We start from the raw sequence: 22,365 nt of genomic DNA on the forward strand, positions 1-22,365 counted from the left end.
GTATGTGCTCCATGGATCTGAGTTGGATTGCAACCACAGATCGGCTGCATTCTACACTGCATATGGTTGACCAGCGTGCAATGTTGGCGTGTTATGGAAAATATCAGATTGGTTCTGTGATAAACAATGGATGCAGATGCTTATGGCAGGCCCTGCATTCAACTTCACCTGCACATGCCTACCCACTGTTGGTGTATATATTTTCCTAGAAACACTATTAAGAATTCTATTCAATGGACAGTGTTTCATTCGCAAGCAAAATTGGTTACCCCACACATTACACCAAAACTTAATGTCAGCCCAGACACACATTAAGAGTTCCTTTTCTATTAAAAAATAAACTGTTTTCTTTCTCTCACACCACTCCGGTCATAAATCCTAAAATAATATTTTTTGACACAGCCAGCTCAGATTTTTAGCACTCACAACTGACATAGAACCTTAGGCTGAACTCTGAAGGTTTCATGTGCTGGTGATTGAGTAATGGTACATTTTGATGTGTCAAAACTTCACTGTTGTTCATACCGCCATTCAACCCTACTATACTTTCTGGGGATACCTCCTCGAGGAAGTGTCTTGCATGCAACTGTGTTCTGGAATTTGGCATAAAACTCACAAAGCCCCCAAAAAGATCTTAGCTAATCCTTGTGCCACTGAATTTCTGTAATTGCCTCCACCAGGTACATCAATGGTGAAATCCCATTAATAAAACTACATATCACAAAAATTCAACCTGCCTACTTCCAAACTCACAGATTCTCAGTTGAGTGTGGGGCCTGCCTGACGAAGTGTGTGTAAGACTCTTTCCAACATCACATCATGAGATTACTTATGTACACCAAAGAGGAATACATAATTTTGGAAGATGACTACCCCTTTTACACATTTGAAAAGAGAGTCAAACAATCTCTAGAACACTGATTTAAAAAAAATTGTTTTATATTCTGCTGTAAAATATTGAAGCATTTAAACAGAAGACAAACATGAGTTATACATGAATGTCTGTCAGTGAACAGGAAGTAATGGGGAGGTTGGTTGAGGGATGAGTAGGGGAACTAGGAGTGATTGGACGATGGAAGAGGTATGGAAGATACATAACAACATAATGTGTACTAGGATATGGCAGACTTTTTGTCTCCCCCAGTACTGGCACACCTTTGCCTTCCGTGCACCAGCTTACATAACCTTGCGCTTTAGTGCGAGGGGGGATGTGTTTTCGAAAGCATTGCTTTTGTCCATCCAGTTCAAAACAATCCTTTAGGACTTTCTTTTAACTTTGTGTGTGTGCTGTACAATGTAACACACACACACAAAGTCAGCAGCGGCCGGCATGGCTCGTGACTGGAGGGGCAGCTGCGCGGGTCGCCAGGGGGCATGTGGGGGGGGGGGGGTGTAACAGGTGGTGTCGCACGGGTGATGAAATTAAAAAAACATTAACCTACATTGAGGCCGGTCCCTAGTCGCTGCTCCTGATCTCCTGTCTCTGACTACAGGAACAGGAAACAGGCATCCAGGCCCCCACCCCTAAGCCAATCACAACGCTGCAATGCACCTTGTGATTGGTCTGAGCAACGAGACACGGCGCTCAGCCAGGCTCGGGAGGGGTGGACATGTTCTCCATCCAGGCTGTAATGCAGCCTGGATGGAGAACAGTGAAGGGTGCATGACTGGTTTGGTTGGCCCAAGAGGGCCCACCAGTCACTGGTCACTTAGGTGTGGGCAAATCACTCCTCCTCTGTCCTGTCCATGAGCAGAGCAGCCTCGCCCACCCACCTTCAATGCAAAGCAGCAGGACAGGACGCAAAAGATAAGATGATAATAATTTAAATTTATTACAATTTTATGTATCTCTTCTTTACACCGTTCAAAAGCAGTGAGGCGATGCTCCTCCGCCATAGCGGAGTAGCCGCCTCTGCACACAGTTTAAATAAAAGGAGAAATGAAAACATTTCTCCTTGTTACATTTACCTCGAGGAGGCATAAGATGTTGGTGCAAATCTCTTTCTGCGAATGTTAGTAGATAGGGATGTGGTGGTTGCCTAGGAATGCTTTTGTATCCCCTCCCACCCCATAGAACGCACCCATGACTATTTAGTGCAAAGTAATTCATAGTACATAGTTGTGTTATTTTGGGGAACTTTCGAAGGCAAATTCTTGTTTGGGTTAAATAGTATGTCCCAACACAACCCTTTGCCGTTGGTTTGCATCACTTTTGTTATGCAAACTCGGTGAAAACAAATGTGGGCCTTGTCGTTTTACAGAGATCAAAGATTATTAGATGCTAGTGCCTACTGGATCATTGCATCAGCTACCCAAAACATATTGGATCTGTTCACGTATGAGAGACTGGGGTGAGTGGAGAGGAATGGTCATTGACTGCGAGGCAGCTTGGCTCCACAGAAGATGTGCAGTACAGTGTACGAAGACGAACCTCTGAAAGTTCACTGGCACTTGCACTGGGGCAGACAGAAGCCACGTAAGGAGCCCGATTCTGAGCCCGGTTCTGGGTGCGCTGGCAAGTACAGCGGTGGGAGTAACAGATTCAATGACCAGGCACAGATAAAGGATGAGTGCCATTCATGAGGCATATCATTGTTTGCTTTGGAGACAATTCTGGATTCATAATCGCGATTCTTGGTTGGAGTGGTGGAATTTGTCATCAAGCTATGTTGCGGTGTATAAAAGCCTGGATAAGTAGTGATTGAAAATAGTGCATTTTATATTTTTTAATTCAGGGACACCACAGGCACAAGATTGCAGAACATTGCTTCCTTCTAGCAGCTTTTACCTACAGCACGAGGCTGCATTCCAGGCATTCATCTTGCACTGCAGCTGAAGGCGACATGTCTCTGAGCAATTTCAAACTGCATTCTTTTGTCCACATTAAGCTACACCGTTTCAATCTTCCAAAGCTAGGAAAACTTTAGTTCACGCCCTGGTCACTTCTCATCTTGATTATGGGAACTCTCTGCTTTGCGGCCTGAACAAAAAAAGTCTGCACCAACTTCAATGCGTCCAAAATGCGGCCGCCAGACTTGTCCTGAATCTGCCTAGAAAGTCATCCGGGAAACGTGCTCTACTGACCCTGCACTGGCTCCCTATGCGGGAACGTGTCCGGTTTAAAACCATGTGCATGGTCCATCGTATTGCACAGGGCAAAGGTCCCATCTACTTTCAAAAGATGCTGACTATGTACCGCCCCAAACGCCTTTTGAGATCCATGGGTAGCATGCAATTTATGGCACCCCGTATCCATAAAGCGCGGATGGGTGGTCGTTCTTTTAGGTACCTAGCCAGCAAACAATGGAACGAACTTCCTATTGAACTTCGGATGGAACCGTCAGAATCTCGGTTCCGGCTTAAACTTAAGACCTATCTATTCTCCAAAGACAAAATCTGAGGCCGGACTCTGTCCTTCCACTCCCCACCTTCATTGTGTGTCTGCATTTAGTGGTTCTAGTGGACTGCATCCACAGCGCGGGGACACACTGTTCTTTTGTGTAACCAGGCGGTTTATAAATTTTTTTATTATTATTATTATTATTATTAGATGTCGGCCATATGACCAGATCGTACTTATACAGTGGCTGTGCATCGATTGGGGCGCTAGGGCGATGTCCCACTAACTGCCAATTGCCCCCGTTTACAAAATGTAAAATGTGCGTCAAAATACTTACTTCAGCAACTCAATTCCTTGCCCGGTCACCGGGCCACGCCCGAGGCAACCAGGAAGGTGAAGGGGGTCGGGCCGCGGCAGCACTCAGTAGTCATATAAATGGCACTGACGCCTAGACTGACTGCACTATACGCTGTGGCCAAAACATTGGTTTCTTTACCAGACACTACCATGGAAGTGGTAATTGTCTCGGTCCTAAAGTCAGGCAAGTCGACATATGACTGTTTAGAATACAGGGCTTTGTCGATGTCGAATATTGAATATCCTAAGCTGGATCTTGGCGACGCGGGTCGTGGCCCATATGTCGCAACTGATGCGCCGGGACCAAACTGGGTTCATCCTGGGCCACAACACAGTGACTTATATATGGTGACTCTTAGCTATTATGGAAGCGGATGGCTGTATTCGAGATGACGCAACAGTCTTTGCTGTGGATATCCAAAAAGCTTTTGAAAGCCTTGAGTGGCATTACCTTTATGAGCTGATGCTGGACCTGGGACTAGGTGAGTGGTTTGTGTCTTGGATGAGGCTCCTATACAATAGCCAGACTGTGTTGTACCACACATTTAAGTAGCCTTTGAACCCCTTGATCGCGGTGCAAATTTCCGCCGTGGTGCTGGGGAATTAATGAGTAGGCATGTTTCGGATGGCCCCCCGGCTGTCCTTCGCACACACCCACTGTGGCGTTGGAGGGCCGGGGGCCGTCCGACGCACGCAATGGGTTAAAATGTCTCAGGTTTGCCGCTGTATCCTGTGTGCAGTTTTAAACTACCAATTCGACCTGGCAAAACAACCTTTTGCCAGGCCTGAACCTTACTTTTTAATACATATAAGCAATCCCCAGGAGTAGTCCTTACACAGCTCATAGGGCAGGGTGCACTGTACCTAAAAAGTAGAACATGTACTTTCAAGTTGTTATATGTCCTGGTAGTAAAAACACACAAGTTTGTTTTATAATACTGTGAGGACTACATTAGGGTTACCTTATTACATTTGATAATATTGCATTGAGAAAAGGTAGAAAAGTAATTTAGTCTCCAATGAATAGTAATTTAAAATCCTATTTATTGGTAAAGTTGTATTGTAAGTCCCAATTCTGAAAATACCTCTTCTAGACTGTTTACCATTTGGGGCCTGCAGTTTGTTGCTGAGTCATATAACTAGGTGTAGTTTGCTTTGGTGTATTCCTCCCAGACATCCACACAATAGAGAGACTGGGTATTGGCAGGATGGGCCATCTGAGGCAGGATAAGAGGGTGTGAGCTGTGCGCAGCCCTACTTGCATTTGAAAGACACTGTCCGAGCTCACACACAAACTACTTCACACTATCCTATGGTCACTGCACGGACTGGGGCCAGGGCAGGAAAGCAGGAAATTCACACCTCTGTAGGAGAAAAACTCCAGAAGCTTACTCCACTTCAAAGCTAGCCCAAGGCATAAAAATACTATTGGCAAATCGAACTGACCTCCAAAATGATGCTCCAGCAATTACAGTCCATGACGCTGACAGGATCTTTGCACTACAGGCATCAGTGATGCATGGTTGGTTCTTTTTTGCTACATCGATGACCATCAACGACACTCTTCCTGCTCATGATCGCTTGAACTCGTCTCTACTGAACTTTCAGAAGGTAAACCTAGGAATCTCAGGCCCACTTTTCAGTACTCTCCTGGACCTGTGGAGACTACAGAAGGACCGGCTTGCTACCAGAGGACTGCCCTCCTGCCTGCCACCTACCCTGCTGTCTGCGAAAAGAAGGCTGGACCTGGTCCCTTCATGCCAGACTACCGAATATGCGATGTTACATCGCATGCTGTACAATGCATGCAATTACATCGCAGTTGTTATAACAACTGCGTGGTTACAATGCATACCATTACATCTCAAGTTGTTTCTCCGAGTTGCAGTAGGGGCCATGCTGGACTTAGTAATAGTGTAATTTACTATTCCAACTCCAGAGTGCGCAACAGTAGGGAAGGTGTTGGAATAGTAAATTATAATATTCCTTAGTTTAGGGTGCCCCCACAGCAAGTCTTAGAAACGCCTTGCGTTGTAATGGTTAGCGTTGTAACAACGCAGTCTTTGTAACAACTGTGTTGTAATCACATTTGTTGTACCACATGCGATGTAAACACTGCTTCCCCATGCCACCTGAGTGACCCCAATGGCTGGTCAGCTGGCCTCCTGTTCTGCGTTACAGGGATACAACAAACTACACAGGCATCTCTGCACAGATGATATACTGTACTGGACCTGGGACTAAACTTAATGGCCCCTGCTGCCCTCCAGTTCCTGATCCCCGAGTGGTGCCTCTCAGGTCCTGGACCCTTGATGTGACATCCGTTGAACTTGTCCTCGAAGGAAAGGAGAAAACCTGAAGTTTTGGGGTCTTCGTGATCATACACGGGCCTGTTTGCACCAAGATGTTGCTGCCCGTACCAACCACCCACATACAGCTCTGATGAACCTGACTCTTCACATTACAGCAACCACCAGTGACGACCAGCAATGCAAGATCTGCAGTTTGCACTACACCATCGCCAGCCAACAGTGACTGCCAAAGCGAAGTTTTAGCAGTGACCGTCCACAACATCAACAGGATACTTGCACTACAGTGACAACCATCTGCAATGCCTGGCCTGTTCATCATGAAACAGCAATGACCATCCACAATGCTCTCCCTGCTCATTGCGGCCTGAATTCTTCATGCAGGACTTTCAGAAGGTAACTATTTCAGCAGGACTAACTTGGTCCCTGCATTCGCCCCGTGCTCCCTCACAGTTAGCTTGAACTTGTGACCCTCACACGACCAGATAACTGTGAGTAGTGCTTTGTGCTTTTAGGTGGTATACTTTCTTTCAATCTAAGAAATTGCGTATCTCAGGTTCTACTGATCAGTGTGGGATTTCTCTTGTGTTGTGCTTTCACTTTGTTACTGTCTGTGTGCTCCATAAATACTTAACACAGTGCCTCTAAGTTAAGCCTGACATATTTTGTGCCAAGCTAACAGTGGGGTAAGCATGGGTTGATTTAGTGACTTTTTGTGGTTCACCCTGAGAAGGATGGCAGCTGTTGCTTGAGAAGGGCTCACATCCCCTGTACCAATAGCCCGGTTTCTCACAGTGGAGCATATTACATCTTTAATAAATAAGGGTATATCTACATAATGAACATTTGCTGAAAGCTGTTTATAACTTTACATTTTCCATGAACAGGGCGATAGTAAAAACAGTGAATGTTCATAACTTATATTGCGGAAATGGTAGTAAAATAAATAAAGTTCACTTTTTAATATACATCTAAATCAGTAGTAGATTTCTGCTGCCTAAGAGAAGTCCAAAGAGACACTTTACATGGTAGCTCCACTCTAGTGACTGAAATAAACATCCCAGAATAGATTTTGAACATCTGGCCTCCTGGAGAACAATGCAGTAACCTCCAAGAGAAGATGGTTGAAATAATGAAAACACTGACCACTTAGCAAGGGTGACTCGTCTTGGAGGAGGAAAGAACATGTGGTAACACTACAGACTGCTACAATTGTCCTTTGTTTGAAGAACAGATTCTAAATTGGTCACAACAACAGAAATCATTCATTGCTGAGCCAATTCAAACACTTTTGTGTGCACAAAGCAGGAGGAAAAACTAGTTGCAGCACCAGCAGTGTCCTTATATTAGAAGGGGTGCATCTGGAGGGGTACAGTATGAGCATACCATAACCAAATTATTAACTAAAATAAATATCACATCCTACATTTTAGTTTAAAAAAAGTTACCCCATTGGTGCTAATCGTAGAAAATACACACCAAATAGGATGATACTTTTGTAAGCAATATTGAGGGCACAATTTTTCTGTATGATGATATTTTTACTTATGATATTCTGACATACAAATGTCCGTAATAAAAAGCCTAGAAAAATGCTAGGGCCATCTTGAATAAGGAACAAGTTTGCAGTAAAAATAGAAAGGAAGTGCTGTAAAAAGTAGTAGTGGGTGGAATGTTTTATTCTGACCTTTGAATTGGCAGAATTTTGGTCATTGCGCATTATTTTTTTTTACAAGTTTTGTCGATATTCCACCAATTATCACATGGCGGAATTTTCTTCCACAAGGCTCCAGAAAATGTGAATTCACAAGCACAATTTGGCATTCCCTATTACGATTTTCTAACACCAGTGGTCACGGTCAGAGGGGAGCCACTTGACTAGTTTTGTTGCAGCTTGAATAGATTTTCTACTCAAGTGGCAGCAAAATCAACTTGAATAGGCATATGCTCAAGCTCAACACAATTGCACTGCTTTTCAGCACTGCTCACACTACTAGCGCTAAATTGCAGCACAAGCAGCATGAGCTGCATATTTTCTGCCCATTGGCGGAACTACGCAGAATCTCGTAGACCTTTGATGTAACCGCTGAATTCCACACAGTGAAACTTCTCATGTTTCTCTCACACTTATTAAAAAGTACAGCAAATGTTGATAGGAAAATTGCCAGGAATGTGTGTAGAAAATTCTCCTATTACTGGCAAGTACATGGGATAAGAAGCCATTTCTCTACCACTTATTTAGAACATCCCTGAGCCTGGAAGAACATCTGCTGCAAGAGGCACACTAAAGGACTCCTTACTCATGCTGGCACCCAGGGACTGGAGCCGCTATACAAGGGACACCTTGTTGGCCTACAATTGCTGTTACAGGGACACAAAAGGCAGAATGCTCTCCTCTGAAAAAGAACATGGTGTCTAGTTGTGAGCTGAACTGGAGGGATCTCTGGCTGGGTAATGACCTGATGCCTAAAGGTTTTCTCCTTAGGACCTGAGGATTGTGGGACAGATAAGAAGTGGCTTTTCCCACAGAATGAATTATTGGCACTCTTAGGTTTAGGAGAAAGCAGGTGAAACCTGTCTCATCCCTTGTGCTTTGACAGGGGTCAACCACTGTAGGACAATAGCACAATAAATCAATAGAAAATGCTTTGAAGAAATACATTCCACCATGTGTAACATCATTTGAGATAGAATGTGACCTGGAGGACGAGGAAAAGACAGAGCCACCAAGAGAAGTGGGAGTTCATAGCCTTCCAACCTTTCAATTTCGTAATTTGAGATCTTTGGGAACATGTCTGCCACCTTTCAAAAATTCCCAGACTCATTGCATGTCAATAATCAGATATGCTCTACAAATGTATATATCTACTTGTTTTCTAAGCACATGAGTCTGCAAACTACCCTAGCATTGAGGGAACATGACTGACTGTGGCAAGAGTTTAGATCAAGCAAGATTCACCTTCCAGTTCATATCTGTGCAGTAGAGGAACTGATTACTTCAGTGCAACAAATGAACAGTGGGTTTGAGAAGCTTTGGAAGCCATTGCATAAGCATACAGACATAAGTGTAACATATCTACAGAGAGTTAGGAGGGTAATAAGTATGAAGAGTATAAGAGTTTGCCCTTTTAGTTGATTTGTATATATAGATTATTATAAATTTAGATCTAGTCTACAGACAGCTTTAGCTGTCTATTGGCTGCAGATTTAGTGTATCCAATGTTAACTAAGGGCTTGAGTCATAAAGTTAAATATATTGATGTATATATACACATGTGTATATTTACTCCTATCCTAGGTGTAACTCTTCACTTTTTTGCAAGTCACTGTTTTTTAGGTTTACGCCTAGATGTACACCTATTTGTCTCCACTCTATCAATAAAAGGGTGGAGACTCCTCCAACAGAATTTAGTGTTAAATTACTACTAGGAATGTACACCTGTTAGTGGAGATCTTATATAGAAAAGTATATGGAAATATAATCAACTTTATTATTTAGAAATTAAGAAATATTTAGTTTATAATTAATGTAAAATAATTAAAATAGTTACTAAGAAACTAAAATCACCAACAGGCACAAATGAAACCAGGGTAAATGAAAGTTGCTCTGCGAGACTCCTGTTGACCTTGGTTTGATGCATGTCTGTCTCATGCACTATGCCCAGCCACACAAGTGAGGTAGCATATTTGTCAAGACAAGTGGAAAAACAATGGGTGGTAGGAATTTTGTGGAGTCATGCTGATTACGTACGTTTACTTCACAGAAATGCAAGGTAAATATGCAATGTTAGGCAAAGTTTGAGGTTTGTAGGGCATTGTGGGTAGGAATACTTTGTGGCATGCAGGCAAAGGCATATCACCCTGGACTCCCGTGGGTGTCTAGTTTTCAGACATGTCTGGGTTTGGTAGGTTTCCCAGGGTGGCTGTTGAGCCCTAACCAAAAAAAAACACTACCCCATTGCCTAATCAGATCAATTCTGTGACAGGAAATGTTGTTGCAGGCACTAGGCTTACCAACAGAAATGAGGTACCATTTTTACTGGAATAGAAAATATGTGGTTCCCTAAAGAGTCCAGAATTTTTCATCATAGAAATGTGAGGAAAATATGCTTTTTTTAAATAAAAATCTGAGGTTTGCAGTGGATCCTTGGTAAGAAAACCTGGTGAGAGTCATACACATTACATCATCCTGGATTCCTCCAGGTGTCTAGGTGTACAAGAACGGTGATGGATCAAACCCAGATCTTTTGACTGGGTGTGAGTGTTTGATTGGTTCGGATGCTCTGTCCATCACCACCCCCTTTTGTACCGCTTTGACCGCCATAAGTGTGGCAGGGTATGCTCAGACATGAGTCCCTTGCTCACTTTGCCACTGGATTCAAGCAAGCCGGGCTGAAGACGGCTGGAATGCCAGAAAGCAGTCCTCGGAAGCTTGTTTCCGGTCCAGGGAAGGCATGGCTTGGCAGTTCAGGCTGGACTGTTCCCAAGAGGCACAGGGTCAGACTGATTTGCATATAGCCATGTCTGAACTGGGGTGGCAGAGTGGGCTAAAGAACGGTGATGGATCAAACCCAGATCTTTTGACTTGGTGTGAGTGTTTGATTGGTTCGGATGCTCCATCCATCACCACCCCCTTTTGTACTAGTTTTAAAAAATGCACAGGTCTGCTAGGTTTCCTGAGGTGCCTGCTGAGCTACGGCCTAAAATCCACAGCTACCCACATTGAAAAAAGGGTCTGTTTTAAGTGGAAAAAATTTGATGTGTCCATGTTGTGTTTAGGACCCTTTCCTGTTGTGGGCACTTGCCCTACCCACACAAGTGTGGTACAGTTTTTATTGGGAGACTTTCAGGAATGCTGGGTGGTAGGAAATTGGTGGCTTTCCACAGATTCATGACGTTTTCGTTCACAGAAATGGCAGGAAAATGTGTGTTGTTTAGTCAAAGATTCAGGTTTGCAGGGATTTCTGGGTATGAAAACCTTGAAGGAGCCACATAATTAGGACCACCCTGGTTTCCCTTATGTGTTTAGTTTTTAAAAAATTTACAGATTTGCTAGGTTTTCCATGCATTCTGCATGCAATGCAGATATTGCACACATGTCATGTTGTTAAAAGAGATATAAGTCATTAATGTGAATACTATAACTTTGAACGGAATGGTGGATCTCGCACAGCTTGGCTAATCCAACAAGCTAAGGATTGTGATGGGTTTTCGTGTGCTGAAACATTATTTTCTCAACATCTGCCCTATTAACACACAGGAGGAAGACATGCTCAGAGGTCTACGACCACATAGCACGTTTATGGCACCACTAAGCCATAAAATTATCGATGCATTCGAAAACCTAGTCAGACAAGATATTCTCAAACTTCCGTTCATACAATCAGCTAAACGGGGGAACCTTACTCGTAAAGAGAAAAACATACTTCAGAAAGTCGCGGACAATCCTAACATCATCTGTCAAAATGCGGATAAAGGAGGGGCTCTGGTAGTCATGGACACCAACTTCTATGAGGATAAAGTCACCGCTCACATTGGAGATACTGATATATACGACACTCTCCCTGGAGACCCTACCAGGGAATATACCAAAGATTTAATCATCATAATCAACAAGGCTTTTGATAACGGTACAATCAATGAGAAAACAAAAAGATATCTTACACCTAACAATCCAAGACCTCCTGTCTTGTACATGTTACCGAAACTACATAAACACCCAACCAATCCTCCATTTAGACCTATTGTGTCGACAAGAAATAGCATCCACGAAAATGTGGGAAAATTCCTGGACAAATACCTTCAACCATTTGTCACCTCAGCGGATTCTTTTGTCAAAGACACTACGGACTTCATACTGAAACTTGAACCAGTTATGAATTCACTCAAAGATTCCCATCTCATCATGTGCACTGTGGACGTCAGTTCCCTTTACACCTCAATCCCCCACGACGGGGGAATTGACGCTATTGAAAGAACTTTGGCACAATCCAACATCGACCATGACTTGAAAGTATTCCTTATGGAACTTACCTTGTTCACGCTATATCATAGCTATTTCACCGTCTTCGACAAATGGTTTTTACAGCTTAATGGTACGGCCATGGGAAATTCGGCTGCTCCTTGCTACGCCAATATCTTTATGCGAAATTTTGAAGAAAACCACATCCTCTCCCAAGACAACTGGCAAGAACATGGCCGGTTATACCTGAGGTACATTGACGATATATTCTTACTCTGGGCAGGTACCAACGACACTCTTACCACCTTCCTCAACACCTGGAATCAGGTCACACAACGAATTCAATTCACTTGGGAATATAGTACATCCTGCGTCCATTTTTTGGACGTTAAAATACTAAGAGAATTGGGAGACTGGTCAACTACTGTCTTCCGAAAGCCCACTGACAGGAACTCTACCCTACATTATCAAAGCTTTCACCGGATGGGACTCAAAAACAACTTACCATATGCTCAGATACTGAGGGTGAAAAGAATCGTTTCCAAAACTGATGAGAGCAGCTCACAGATCAAAACTGTTCTAGACCGTTTACGAGCACGAGGATACCCTACTCCAATTTTGGATTTGGCGATCCAGAGAAGTGAGAAATGCAGCAGAGCTTCCCTGTTACAACCTAGACTGAAGACTCCCACCGACCGTTTGGTGATAGTCTCTAAGTTTTCGAGAGCTTCTTCACAATTTCAAAAGATTATTCGTAAACATTGGTCCATCTTGACACAGGAATCAGATTTCAATGGCCTATTTACAGAACCCCCTATCTTCGCCTTCACTGGGGCAAAAATTTGAAAGAGATCCTGAGTAACACCAGCGGCACAAAAACCAAAGTAACCTACTGTGGCTTCAAACCCTGCTATAATTGCAGCAATTGCAACAACAGCATACAAGGCAACGTGATGAACCATCCCATGAAAGGTTTTCCTATCAAATTGAATGTGAACGCCACATGCAACAGTAAGAATGTGATCTATGCTTTAAAATGCCCATGTGGCAAATGCTATGTTGGCCATACAGAGAGGAAGATTCGCACGAGAATCTTGGAACATAAGAGTAACATTCGCACTGAAAATCAGAAATCGAGTGTGGCTACCCACTTCTTGGAAAACAGACACTCAGTCGCTTAGCTCAAATTCCTAGTACTGGAACAAGTTCCCATCACAATGAACAATAAGAACCATCTACTCAAGAGAGAGAATTTCTGGATCCGTTATTTATCCACGATGGCCCCCTCGGGTCTTAATGATCGCATTGAATTTTTGTGTTATTTGTGATTTGTCATTTAACTGTAAGATCATGTGTTGAATGCCGACATGTACATCCATTTGATTACATTTAGCAATGGTCTTTCACTTTGTTGCACCTTCCAAGATGGCGCTCACCCTAAATTCACCCTTCGGTTTTCTAGTCCTACCACTATGTTTTCTTTTGGTATATCCTGCCTTCCGGGTCTCTCATCGAGTGTTCACCTTACGGAACTCCGCGAAGTCCGAATGTTATCTTCACACCTGTAAGTACCCACGTTTGGGGACTCTGTCTTATTCCGCATGATTGGTGGTGGTCACTAGTTTACTTGGGATTTACCTGACATGTTTCACCCTCCCGTTTCAGTTAGTCACTCGCTATCACGTTTGGTTACCGGCCACTCTTTTCTTTCTGTTCGGTAATGTTTGCAACTCTTGGTCACCTTGGGTATCTTCCGCTGCAGCGTCCTACACGCTGGTTTCTTTTACCATAGACTCTTTTACCGCTTTGATCACCTTCCGTTTCCCAGCATGTACACACCTCAGTTGGTCACATTATTTGATTTTGTTAAGATGCCATATGGAAATTACATTGGGTTCCTTTGTTTTTGTTTGTAGAGTAATTCCCCTGACGACGGGCCATGCCCGAAATGCATTGGGTTGTGTGATTTGATAACACACCTGATTGAACATACACGTGGATTACAAAGTGTTGATGTGTATTATCTACATGAACATTTTATCATGGATATGAATAAACGAGATGTTTGAACATTTTCCTATTTGGATTACAAGTTGTTGTCTAATTGGAACATTGAATTAGACCACTGGTCTTTCCAAAGTAGTGCGCTGGGTTGTCCTCTCCCTAGGCGGGGGAGCCTCTTTTGTAATACTATAACTTTATCAGAATAATTCACGACATGCATACTTTTAGCATGTATTACTTCTGAAATCCTAATGAATTGACCAAACTCATACAGGAGGCACTCTACCCCTTTCTTTAAATGTCATCTATATGAATAATATTTGTCTGTACATGTGCAAATAGAAGTGCGCAAACCAAGTTTTCCATTGGTGCCCATTGCCCATGATTCGGGCCTAGAGTAAGAGCAGACATCAAAACTCATTACATTAAACACTATACATTTAAAAAGAATACTTGCCTCTTCTTCTTCCAGCAGAATAAGTCTGACCAGCATAATGTGAATTGCATTTCCAACGCTGGGGTCATGAAATATGCCAGTGACCTGTAAATGTAAGAAATGAAATATTAATGGAAATACTACGGATTAGAAAGTAAGACATATCAAAATCTTATGTTTCAGCAAGTGAAAATAAAAACATGAGTTGATTGTCATATCCTTTATAAAGATCCATGTTTTTCTTAAACATTCAATCTGATTGATCTATGTTCAACACATTTGTTATTTTTTAATGTCCTCAAGAAACTACTATAAATATGTAAAGACAGTTGTTCAGCAATTTAATTTGCAACATATCAAGATATTAGAAACGGTAGCATACTTTTTTGTCAAATATTTACAGTGAAATTATTAACTTACATAAAATAAACTGTCATAGCAAAGTATCAGTATCCCTAGAAGTCCAGTAGGGTTACAAGTAGCTGGCATCAAATATGAATACAGCTTTTGACTTCTGATAAGAGATGTTCTAAGCAGAATTTTTTTTTTTTTAATGTATGTTGATCGGCGATGTTATTCTTGCAAAACCAGTAGAAATATTGCAAAACGTATCTCTACCATTAAGATTTCAAACATAAATAATTTGCCAGTATTCATGGGCTCAGAGTGGTACAAAAATTGTTGGTAGCTGAGTTTACATAGTTGAAAACCTTCAGGGGAAGCAAAACAAGTTTTTATAAGACAGGTAATACCAAAGATAAAATCACCTTCAGGTCAAATATAATAGTAAACAAAGTAATCTGGCAATAGGAGGGCATAGTGGGTAAAACCCGGAAATGAGGCAAATTAGAGATTTGCATGTATATGGAGTGTATTAATCTTGACTCCTAAGGGATAAACTAACCTTGCATAGTGGGTACACATTGGAAAGAGAGGAGTGTGATTGCAGAGAGTTTGTATTTTATTAAATAAAATGGCTTCTAATTTTGTATGCACATCAGTAATTTTTTTTCTACAATCACAGGCAGTTCCTGGTAAAATTTTAGCTAAAGTGAAATGAATTTGATAAGAAGGTTAATATGAACTTAATTAATAATTTTGTGTTCTGTTTTTCTTTCCCACCATCACCAACCGGTACCAAATTCCCACTATACTCACTTCTAATAATCACCCATGAATTAATGCTAAATGTTGAACACCCTGGGTCTACACGGGGTTATTTATTGAAAATAATGGTGTGAGCTATAACTGGATCTGCAGGAGAACTGGTAAGTTATTGTCAAAGGGAGTTCAACAAATGTATGCATCTCATAAAGTGAATGTAGTTGGCTTAGACACAGACAATCCCATGTTTCAAAAATTACAAAACTGAAACAGTTAATGAAGCAGATCACCATGTGATATGATTTTTGTGTTCATTGCAAGAATTGAAACTTACCTTGGTCAGCTTTTGGGACGCCGCCACCGCCAAGAGTCACTGGGGGCCATACGGAGACGCAGAACCCATGCCGCCACCGGCCGAGAGTCAGCTGCACCAGTCTTCGCGCCGCCGCCCCGGGACCACAACTCCCGGCAGGCTCAGCGGCGGCGCGCACCGCTGACGACGCGCCCGCACCAGGAGGTGCTTAAAGCGGGTGCAGAGGCCGGCGGAGGGGGGTGTAACTTACCTTGGACAGCTTTTGGGACACCGCCACCGCCAAGAGTCACTGGGGGCCATACGGAGACGCAGAACCCACGCCGCCACCGGCCGAGAGTCAGCTGCACCAGTCTTCGCGCCGCCGCCCCGGGACCACAACTCCCGGCAGGCTCAGGGGCGGCGCGCACCGCTGACGACGCGCCCGCACCAGGAGGTGCTTAAAGCCGGCGCAGAGGCCCGCTTCGCGGGACGCCGGGCGAAGCCCGGGCCAAGGGCGGGCCCGTTTAAGCCCGTTCAAGACCGGGAGAGGCCGGGACGGGCCACCCCACTAACATCTCAAAAAACTTTGTTTCGTGAGTACCTAGGATTTAATTTTGTTTTTTAACTTATTTTAAATTCCCAATTCTGACTGGCTTATGAACAATGCCAACAAAGGAGGTTAAAGGGAAAACTGACACTGTTGCATTCACTGGAGCAATGGACCAATTCATTAAAAAGATGAACTCTGTTGTTGATGAAAGTATTGTCATCATGGAGAGACGGGTTTCCCAGGAACTGGCCATTGCAAGACGATCTTCACTAGGCCAAATAGCCAACGCACAAACTCCTGTTTCCTTGGGCAGAGTTCTACCTAATGGGGGAGTTAATGTTTCACCCATCTTAGAAATAATCCCATTGCAGGAAATTAATAGTGATGCACTACATGTTACAGATGGGAGCTCCTCTACTGTTTCAGAATCACTCTTACTTTCACCAAACAAACTGCCCACTGTCCCCAATGTTGCCAAGGTGCACAATACCAGACAACAGAAAGGAGCTAATACAGGGACTATTCCCAAGGTAAAACCGGGCCCACCGATTAAACATGGTGGAAGTAAAAAAAATAAGGGTTCTAAAAATATTACAACAAGCCCTGGCATCATGGAAATACCTATTATCAGTGATAGTACAAACACGGAGCATGATGCATTAGACCATGGGGACACGATACAACCGACAGGGGGCCACTTAACTAAAGGGGTTCCGGAAGGGATTGCGAATATTGAGTCAAACATTATTTTTGACACACTAAAACTCTTATTACGTCCACTTGAGGAGAGGTTGAGCAAGGTAGAGACCTATCTAAAACGGATTGAGAGAGACATCAAGGGAATCGCTGAACCCTCCCTAAAAAATGTCAACCCCAGTGCACCTCATACACTACCGAAGGCCAAGGTCACTAAAACTGCAGAGGCATCAGCGACACTGAAGGACCCACCGGTACCGAAAATTACTGAGGGGATTCCTGAGGCAACCAAAGACAAGGATGTAATGGAACCCAAAATAAGCGAGCCAAATAAAAATAGTATACCACAGGATAGTAATGGCAAAAATTATAGCGCAGAAAACACTACAAAGACCATTAATCTCCCCCCAGAGGTTTGCCCATTTGTGGTTATTCTGGCTGGAGTGCCAGAATTGGGCAAACATGAGGTAGAAACCTCTGCAACCCTATGGAACAGGGTTGTTCAATGGTTGGATATAAATAGACCACTACCCCCGCATATGATGGGCAGAATCCTTACCATCAGGCGAGTACCTTGGGTGGGGTATCTGGCAAAAAATATAAACGGGGATTGTATATTAATCAATTTTGACAATCCTAGAGTAGTGAAACATATCTGCAACTGGAGGTACCCTAGTTTAGGCACCACTATTCGTCCTTTTCAACTGACCTATTTCTATCCACCAGGCCACTTCTCATCTAGGGCAGATGGTTGGACAATGGTGCAACGAAATGGGAGGGGGCCACGAGGTGGAGGCTGGTTAATGCCGCCACTACATTTAGATCATATTTCCACCAACAATCGCTTCAATTGCTTAGATGCAGTTGATTGACTGCAAGACACCCTACCCCCTCTTCCCTCACTGTCACCACGTCAAGAGACTGTAGAACAGGTACTCGAATATCATAGAGTACCCAATTTAAAAGTGGTAGGAATTAGGGACACTAATGGAGTAGTACGTCCTAGAACAAACCAGGCAGTTGATCAAATGTGGATTACTGACACTACAGATCAGCCCCAAAGTGACAGTACAGTAGATGAGGTCATAGTCTTAAAGACAGGAACAGTTTGTACAGACCCACTACTAGTGGGTAGGTATGACAGTACTAGAATAGGGGCAATTAGAAGCACAACTACACCTTCACCATCGAGTAGTAGTGGCACAAACGAAGGGTTGATTTTAGTCAAAGTAGTCTCATGGAATGTAGCAGGAGTGAGTACAAAAACAGGTGACCCTGAATGGAACAATTATATGAATACCTTTGATATCTGCGTTTTGCAGGAAACTTGGGCTACAAATCAAATACACAGAGTTGGATATAAAACATATCAGATAGACGCGGTTCCATCAACCAGAGGACGGGCCTCAGGGGGTTTATTAATATGGGTCAGTGTATCTATTAATTTCGGCATAAAAAAATTAAATATTGACTCTCTTGATTTACTTGGCCTGGAAATTATTACTGATGATAAAAGGGTGATTTATCTTATTAATGTCTACAATAGACCATGTCCATCCTACAAGGAGTCACCATGCATTGACAAATTAGAGACTCTTATGGACACTTTGGGTCCAGAAGCAAGTGTAAATATATGTGGGGACATGAATTGTAATTTCGAACCTATTATAGGCATGTATAAATTGTATGAAGAAGAGGATGCTGCTAATGGAATACCTTCTTTAGTTAGTAATGGGGCGGCTGCCGGAACCACCCTAGCTCTTCAGATTACAAGGTTACTCACAAGTCAAGGACTGAGGGCATGTAATGGGCGCCTGCCATCTGATAGCCCGAAAGCACCCACTTTCAAGAGGCGTACATGTGAAAGTAAAATAGATTATGTCATTGTCTCATTTGATCTATGGCCATATACAAAAGACCTGAGGGTTAAGGAAAGATTTGATAGCGATCACCGCCCCCTTGAAACTAGCTTTTTACAGAGTTTACTAAAGGGGTCGGAAGTTAGCGAGGGAGGTCAAAGCCAAATACAACCACCCACAATAGACAACATTATTCTTAGTAATAATCGACGGTCTGTGAAATGGGCATATATCTTGGGAGAAGAAGAGTTATTGGTCAATATTTATTGTTCTCTTGCAAATACATTTGATTCATATAACCCTGTTGAATGCGAATCAGGTGAATTTATTAAAATGCACAAAGCCTTTTTTAACAAACTATTAGAACTTATGACAAAAAAACCAAAAAAAGGGATTGGTGTAGTGAATGCAGTGCCTGCTGGCAAACCCTGGTGTAGTAAAGAATGCCGTGTCGCAAAATCCATACTGATTGACGCACTTAAAACAAAGGGTGCCCTAGAAGTAAAAGAAAAAAGGAAATTATATAATAAAGTATTGGCAAAAGCAAAGTCTTCCTGGGACGAAGAACTCTGGTCCAGTATGTTGTCAGCGGCTAAGACAAAGGACCAGAAGTTATTCTGGGAAATAGTAGCTAAGGGAAATAAAAGAGAGAAAGGCTCCAGAGAGGTCTTCCTAGATGAGGCAACGTGGATAAACCACTTTACGAACCTATATGCGGCGCAAGGGCCTGGGGGGAGTAGTGCAGGAAGAGAGAGCTCTACCTGTTGTAGATGATGCACATCCACAGGTAGTTTTTAACTTACAGGAGACAGAGCTAGCTATTAACTCCGTTAAACAGGGGAAGGCCCCTGGTCTTGACAAAATCCCAGGTGACCTCTTTAAGCATGACTTGGCTGTATGGGCACCATATTTAAATCATCTGTGCAATACAGTTGCGGCTGGCGAACCAATCCCGGATACATGGAATGGCGCAGAAATTATCACAATTTTTAAAAAGGGGGACAGAAGCGATCCAGCTAACTATCGCCCCATAAGCCTTTTAGATATAACCCAAAAAATATATGCCAGGCACATATTAAACCGTATTAATGCATGGTTGGAACAAGAATCAGTTTTAACAAAATATCAAGCGGGCTATTGATTATTTTTAACTCTATCTTTATTCAAAATGTGTGATGATTTTTTTGACCGTAATACCATGACATAAATAAGATGATGTAGACCGGGATGAACTGAGCTTATAATGTAATGTAATCCTAAATAGACCTTCCATACCCCACTTGTGTTTTTGAATATTATATAATTGTATTTTAATGAATTTTAACTGTATATCTTTTATGATGCAACTGCAACGAAATAAAGATTATTGAATTGAATTGAAATCCAAATAATTATGAAGTTAATGTGTTATTTAAAAAAAACATGCACCAGCATCAGAATTGTAGCCCTACTTGAATAGTAGGGGAGAACGAGTGAGTTGAGATACTATGCAGTCAAGCTTTTATTAATGGCATCTGCCAGAAAATGGGTTATGAGTTGTAAAGGCAATTATCTATACCATTTCATAAGGTACTTCAGTGATAAACTATGCGTAACCACTGGTAGCTGTGTCATAAACAGCAGTCAATTTCAGAGAGAAATTATTGTGAAGTTCAAACAGTATCAAACAACAATAAGGTTACCATATAATGGAAAATTACAAAAACAGATTAGGGAACTGGAGATATGGATGTTTAAGGTTTGTAAGCAACAAGGGAAAAGAAAACAAAGAGTGGCCATTAAAGTCAATGGTTTTGGTTAGCTGGGGCCTTGGGGCAATGTCATTATGATATCGATGGAGCGGAGATCAGGAAAGACTTACATGTCACAAAGGCCACAAATGTCAGCTTTTTTTAGTTCCGCCTTTCTTTTAGAAGACCAAGGCAGGATGCTGAAGCTAGAAAGGGCCCCTACATTTCGGATATATTGATGTCCTCTGTATACTGAAACCTTCAGGTCTGGTACTAAAAGCCTCAAGTGGGACAAAGCTGTGTCTCGTAGCCTCTTGAGCTGCTTTGCTGTTTAGGATACTTTTCCTGTCTTGTCCCTTTCCCTAGTATTACATTTGCATATTTCTTGTTCTCTGTACTTTCCAAGGGAGCAAAACTGAACAATGTAGCCGGGAGGATTCCATGATGCCAAATATTTTCACAGTGGCTGGATGATGACCTGAAATTCCTGCACCTTTTCCTTGGAAAGTAACTCCATGTGGTTCCCATTTTGGGTGCATCTAAATTCTGTGCCTGGTTGCTGGCTACCTTCACCAACAGTAAACCTCGTAATCCTTTCGCCATATACAACGGCACTCATATATAAAAGAAAATATTCCAGGCCATTCAATATAGGTTTGGATACGAAATTGTAATTAATTTGCCTGTAGATCATTAAATTCAACTCATTTTCACACCCACAAGTGACTTCTGCAGAACCTACTTCTGCTGCCTTGTAATTAAAAATGTGTCATTCAGGCGATGATTTTGTTTCACTTTGTTCACTTTAGCACTATTTGTATGGACGTTCCTAAGTACATGTCCCCCTAATTTCAGGTAGTACAAAACTCAGCTACTGGACAAATTCTTGGCTTAGACTTGAAGACTGCAGTGTCATTATGTGAAAGGCCCGACTCTCGACATTTTAAACAATAGAGAGCCCAGAAAGAAATGTTCGCGTTACATGGCATATGCCAATTTCAAATGTATGTATGCCTACCACTAATTATTTAAAGTGATCCTACCAATGCTCCCTCTCAAGTATCATATCAAATGTATCAGGGGGAGTAGTTCCTCGTAAATGGGAAAACTGCACTTAGGTAGAATTGGACGGTCGACCAGGAGGAACCCTGGAGAGCCACCAGGTCAGATCTTGTTGCCCTCACACACCTGGTAGGGTGTCATGCTTCATCAAGACGGCGCTGCAATGCCTAACAGGTCTGGGGCTCTTTGTCGGAGATCTTTTATGCAAAGCATGCCGACTTACCATTGAAACTAAGAAATTTTGCTATAAACACACCATTGATCTTAAGGCACACACAAATTGTAACTCCACAGACGTGATCTGTAATTCAGTGCCCCTGTAATGAGTTATATATAGGCCAAACAAGACAACATGTGAAGACCAGGATCCGACAACACTGTAGCAGGATATGATGCAACACTGTAGGGGCACCCCTGGTCGAACACTTCAATGCAAAATCACATCAACCAGAGTCTATCAGATGATTGGCCCTGGAAAAGGTCTCCCTGGGTACAAGGTGGTGACATTAATTCTAATTTGAATATCAGAGAATGTAAATGGATGTACATTTTGGACACTGTGAATAATGGCCCTAATTAACTTGATGGCACCAATGCACAACTATCCACTATCCATCCTCAAAGCTGAATAGTAAACGCAAACATTTTAGTTTACTCCAGATCA

The 22,365-nt window shown here is 42.5% G+C and overlaps 1 protein-coding gene across 2 annotated transcripts in view; it reads right to left on the reverse strand.

Moving 5' to 3' along the window:
• ADAMTS12 (ADAM metallopeptidase with thrombospondin type 1 motif 12) overlaps positions 1–22,365 on the reverse strand; it is a 2,873,463-nt gene that overhangs the window by 1,758,874 nt on the left and 1,092,224 nt on the right. For both annotated transcript variants that reach the window (XM_078677277.1, XM_078677276.1), the window contains one exon: positions 14,430–14,513. In XM_078677277.1, the coding sequence (XP_078533403.1) occupies positions 14,430–14,513 (84 nt within the window). The remainder of the gene's footprint in view (positions 1–14,429; positions 14,514–22,365) is intronic.

This window comes from Lissotriton helveticus, chromosome 2_1 (assembly GCF_964261635.1).
Source record: "Lissotriton helveticus chromosome 2_1, aLisHel1.1, whole genome shotgun sequence".
In the NCBI taxonomy this organism is placed as follows: Eukaryota; Metazoa; Chordata; class Amphibia; order Caudata; family Salamandridae; genus Lissotriton; species Lissotriton helveticus.